The 5,604-nt window shown below is 45.2% G+C and overlaps 1 protein-coding gene across 1 annotated transcript in view; it reads right to left on the reverse strand.

Moving 5' to 3' along the window:
• The window catches only part of ACAT1 (acetyl-CoA acetyltransferase 1), a gene marked incomplete at its 5' end in the record, with an annotated part of 13,067 nt that extends 8,908 nt beyond the window's left edge, over positions 1-4,159 (reverse strand). Inside the window, 3 exons of the mRNA XM_008945188.1 lie at positions 496-591; positions 1,284-1,401; positions 4,112-4,159. Of these exons, the coding sequence (XP_008943436.1) occupies positions 496-591; positions 1,284-1,401; positions 4,112-4,159 (262 nt within the window). The remainder of the gene's footprint in view (positions 1-495; positions 592-1,283; positions 1,402-4,111) is intronic.
• Between the last annotated feature and the right edge of the window lie 1,445 nt (positions 4,160-5,604).

Genomic DNA, 5,604 nt, shown 5'->3' on the forward strand with positions numbered 1-5,604 from the left:
AAGAAAATTCATCCCTTTGCTTCACATGGAAGCAGCTCCTTCTCTTTCAAAAAAGCACAAGGACAGAACTGAGAAAGTAACCAGTTCTTCCCTGTTCTAGAGTCACGCTACGGTGTGGAATCCCATCCCCACAGCAAAAGGGAAAGAAAATAATTCCTGCACCCCAACAAGATGTGTGCCACAGTTCACATTACAGAGTGAATCCTTCCAGTGGCAGCTCCAGACTCCATGGGAAGATGAGTGGAATGACATACTCTGCAGCTCAAGGAAACTCAACTATCCCTTATCCATTCAGGCTTAAGAGTAATGATACACTGAGGATGCACAATCAGCTCCACTTTGGTGAGTACAGCGCACACCCTTCACCCTCCACCAGGGGAAAATAGCACATGCAGAGTGCTGCCAAAAGGCTGGGCCCCACTCCACAGCTCAGCAACCTACACTGTCCACATAAAACCACCAAACCTCCAACACCAGTATCAAGAGAATGAATACCTGCACCCAACACCGCTTGTCTTGCTGGAGCTTGTCCTTGTCCAGCCTGCAAGACATTACCCATATAGGCTTCTTTTACTTCTTCTGGAGGGATACCTACAAAACAAGATGGTTTTGAATCAGGATTCTTTGCACAGATGTTGTCACTCCCTTTTATGAACCCCCCCTCCATGAAATTTTCCAGCAAAGACTGAGGAACATGCCCTGTGCAGCCTGTGTGCTCACATCACACAGGGCCCTGCTGAGTCCATCCCAGATCTCTACCCTCACATTCATAGAACACAGTGAACTGGTGACCCTCACAGAAAAGAATTCCTTTGTGCCCTGCAGAACAGGAAACAGTTAACTAACTAAAGCTAACATTGCCAAGTCTCACTAGTCACTTGAGAAGCTCAACTTCCATGCATGATTAAATGCAACAAAGAAAAAAAAAAAAAGTAAAAAAATAGGCAGGGAAAGGTAGTACCGCTGGTTTCAGCAACAAGTAGCTTTGGTACCAGTGTAGGTGTGCCAGAAAACCCCACCCCAAAAAACAATTAGCATGTTCAGTCAGCTCTGGATTGGCACAGACATACCTAAGTAATATTCTGCTCCTAGAAGCAGCACTTCACTTAACTCAGACTGGAACGAAGCCCAGCAGGCAAACAGCTTTTGTGGATAAGTAGTTCAAGAGTGCCATGGCAGCAAGAAGCACAGGATCTTCTCTCTGCCAACTAACTCAGACAGACTGACACTGTTCTGAGCCACCCAACTTTCTCCTTGTCACACACAAAAAAATTCACATATACCTGCTCTGTCAATTGCTCCCTTAATTGCAATGGAACCAAGCTTTGTGGCTGGCAAAGATGAAAGAGATCCTTGGAAAGATCCAATCGGTGTCCTTACAGCACTTGCTATCACCACCTCCTAAGAGAAGAAGCATGGAGGAAAAGTCTCAGTTTCTCCAACACAAGCACACATAGTTGGTTTTTGTTTGGTTGGGGTTTTTTTGGTTTTGTTTTGGTTTTGTTTGCTTTTTAAGTTACTCGCTTTTACTCCTTCACCCGTGTCACAACTTCTGTTTTATCCTGCAAGTGTTTTGGAGCACTAGAAGAACCTTTACTAATGCATGCAGCAGGGGCAGGAAGCAAGAGCAATCAGAGAGCTGCGTGCAGCTGCAGAAGTACACTCTTGTTGGGATGATGGAGCCACGTGGGATGGCTCCCATGCCTGGAGTATTGCTGGGGAGGGATACAGGCCAAGGAGACTAGGCACAGCTGGAGGGCATTTTGCTCAGCCTTGGGACAGATGATGCCTGAAAGAGCCCCAAGGCCGTGGAGGGAGGAGGGGGGCGCAAAGAAATCTGGTTCCTCTTTGAGAATTACCACCTCCAAGCTCAGGAGCAGCCAACTCCAGCAAAAACAAAGTGATGTAAGAACACCATAAGGTCTGTATGGATGACCAAAATTTCATACACAAAAAGGAAGCATACAGAAGGTGGAAGCAGGGACAGGGAACTTGGGAGACACTGTCCAAGCATGCAGGGATGAGATGAAAAAACCTCATCAGAGGTTTTTTCAATTCAACAGAGTTGAATCTAGCCAGGGATATCAAAGGCAATAACGAGGACTTCTATAAGCACCTAGAAGGCAAAAGAACTCTAGGGAAAACCTGGGCCTGCTGCTGAATGAGGCAGATGACCTGGTGACAGAGGACATGGAAGAGGCTGAGGTACTGAATGCCTACTTCATCTCACTCACCACAAGTAAGATCAGCCTTCAGGAATCCCAGGCCCCAGAGACCAGAGCAAAGGCTGGAGCAAGGAAATGGTACCCTTGGTGAAGCAGATCAGGTCAGGGAATACTTAAGCTAACTGGACATACATAAATCCACAGTGATGCTCTCACAAGTGCTGAGGGAGCCAGCAGATGTCTTTCTAAGGCCACTCACAATAACCTTGGAATGGTCACAGTGACTGTGAGAGGTGCCTGAGGACTGGAGGGCAAGAAGGAGGACCTGAGAAACTACCAGCTGGTCAATTTGACCTCATTCCCTGGGAAGGTGATGAAACAACAAATCCTGGAAACCATTTCCAGGCACACGAACAACATGAAAATCATCAGGAGTCATCAGCATGGATTCACCATGGGCAAGTCATGCTCAGACAACCTGGTAACCCTCTACAATGAAATTATCAGCTTGCTACATGAGAGGAGAGCAGTGAACGTTATCTGCCTGCACTCCAACAAGGCTTTCAATACTGCCTCCCACAAGATCTTCCCTGAGAATCTTGACTGACACTGAGTTGAACATGAGCCAGCAATGTGCCCTTGCTGCCAAGGCAGCTAATGGGATCCTGGGCTGCACTAGACAAAGCAGCGGCAGCAGGTCAGGGGACGTGATCCTTCCCCTCTGCTCAGCACTGGTGAGGCCACACCTGGAGTGCTGTGTCCAGTGCTGGGCTACCCAGTACAAGAGAGACATGGACATACTGGAGAGAGGGCAACACAGAGCTACAAAGATGATGAAGGGACTGGAGCATCTAACATACAACGAAAGGCTTAGAGAGCTGGGACTGTTCAACCTGGAAAAGAGAAGGCTCAGGGGGATCCTATCAAGATGGATAAAGGCCTGAGGTGAGGGGACAGAGAGCACAGAGCCAGGCTCTTCTCAGTGGTGCCCAGGGACTGGACTAGAGGCAATGGGCACAGACTGACACACAGGAGGTTCCTTCTGAACATCAGGAAACACTTTTTCACTGTGAGGGTGACTGAGCACTGGACAGGTTGCCCAGAGAGTCTGCAGAGTTTCCCTCCTTGGAGATATTCAGAGGTCCAGGTCCCAGCATAATGTGTAGGCAGCAGTTTAAAATATGGTATGACATTCCACACTAGTAGCCCCTCAAAACAGATTTATTTTATTTTTGCCTCTTTGCTTTAGTGTAGCATCAACATATCTACTGCTAACCCTGTGAGAGTAGCACAAGGGCATGGCATCACAAAGACACCCATTTCAGACCTCTGGCTGGCTTTGGACAGCTACCGAGAAGCAGCAATGAGTGACTTCAACTCTGCTGGTCTCAGTGGAATTCAGACACAAAGTTTTAGAGGGTCTCACCACAAGTTCTGTATTTAGAGAGAGAAGCAGAGAAAGAAAACACTAGAAAGAAAAGACAAATTATACTTGTTTAAAACAAGTAGCTCTATCTGGTTCTGTAACCCCTTCACCATGATTGACTTCAGTGAGAGTAACAGACTTGTCCTCACCTTTTACACTGTAACAGCAAGCTGGAGGTTAACATACAAATGTTACTTGTTATGTTACATCACCTCGAAACCTCCAAGTGATTCGTTGGCACCCAGCTCTATTTTCCAGAACCCGGCAGGCAGTTGCATTAAGCCTAAGCTAGCTGACAACACTTCTAACCAGTTCTGTCCCTCACGACCTAGCAATTAGCAAAACAAAATTAAAAAGGAGATCTCACTTTTATTTCAGATTTTGCAGTAATGTGTGACTTGGGCACAAGACACATTGTCTACAAAACAGATTTTTTGTGATAACATTTAAAAAACTTCAGCAATTAAGAAACAGATTTAGACCAGTGTTTTATTGCAGCTGGATGGTGCTTTATACTTACATTTAAAGTTCGCTGCGAGGCATAGCCACGGCTTGTATACTTCAAAGCCTGAAAATAAGGAAGTCCTCAGTATTTCATATCAAGAATACTGCTACCAAGACATTTCAGTAATGTACAATTTTCAGAAAAGTCATAATTTTATAATACAGTGTCTAAGAAACACTAGAAATGTTAGTGTCATCAGTCTCACCATAACATCTGTGATAAAACATTTTCTAAAAAAATAAACAGATAATCCTTTAAAACTAAAACACACTTCATTTTGGCCAAATCTGTTATGTACACATAACAGAGGTCTAAGCCAGGGAGTGAGTGGTGCTGTCTTTGGAAAAGTTTATTAGTCCCTCTGTCAGCTTCTTTGGACTTTGGTTCATTTGTTGCTATCATTAACTTCACTGCTTTTTAACAGTGCCAGTTTCTGTCTACAGTGTCATTTCATTGGTGTTTCATGAACAAAGATGAGGACAATTAATTCAGAATGCTACCAAAAAAATTGTGAAAAAAAAAAACCTGAATGAAATAAAACCAAGAAAAAGGCAGCACCTGAGCATGCTAATTCATCAGGAACTAGCTTCATCTACTTAATTATTGTAAAGATACAAAGTTACATCTATAGGTTTTATTCCATATATTAGCAGAGTTATTTTTCAATCAGTGGTTTAAAATATCAAGAGTTAAAGCCATTTTCTTAGACAACATTTCCGTACACTGGAGGCTTTGACCATCACAGAGTGAGAGCTAAACAAATACTAATTAAAAATAGCCACTACTTAAGGACACCGCAGAAACACCATCAATTTTATAACTCAGCAAATGCCTTCTGGTATTGTGTCCACAATAGGAAAATTTAGTCTGCTTCTCTCTTCATTTGACAACCTTCAACTAACAAAACAACAGATTTTTTTCCTACTGCTTTTCAATTACATGGTTGGGGTTTTTTTTAGCTCAGGTTGTAACAGCCAGCAGGAACTTAACTTAAACCTCTCTCTAAAAATGAACTACATCCCTGCAGGGCGTTAATAAGAGGGTTTGCATGGGTTAGTGTACAAAAAAAAAAAACAACACCCCAGCACAGTCACATGCCTTACTGTGCTACACCTGAAGGTTACCTTTGTGGTAAACTGGACAAACTGGACAATGCTCTTCTAAGTGTAACTAACATATGCTGGTAGTGTCCATCCTCTATATCAACTACACGCTTTTTCAACAACGACCAAACATGCCAGCCGCTTTCTGCAGCTGGTAAGACACCCTTCAGCGCCGCATACGGCAATACGGCCGGCCCGCCATGGATGCTCCCCCTGTCCCGCCCTTCCCCGCGCGGCTCTCCGCACCAGTGGCAGGATCCCCAGCGCCCCAGGCAAACCAGCCAGACCCACCCAGGGCGCTCGGAGCGCCCCACGGCAATCACAAACGGGGGCTCTCCGGGTAGGAGCGCTCGGCTTGTCGCCTCCCACGCGCGGAGTCGCTGCACCTGTCACCTGCCTCCCCTC

The sequence above is a fragment of the Merops nubicus genome, unplaced genomic scaffold (assembly GCF_000691845.1).
Source record: "Merops nubicus isolate BGI_N331 unplaced genomic scaffold, ASM69184v1 scaffold15398, whole genome shotgun sequence".
Taxonomy (NCBI): Eukaryota; Metazoa; Chordata; class Aves; order Coraciiformes; family Meropidae; genus Merops; species Merops nubicus.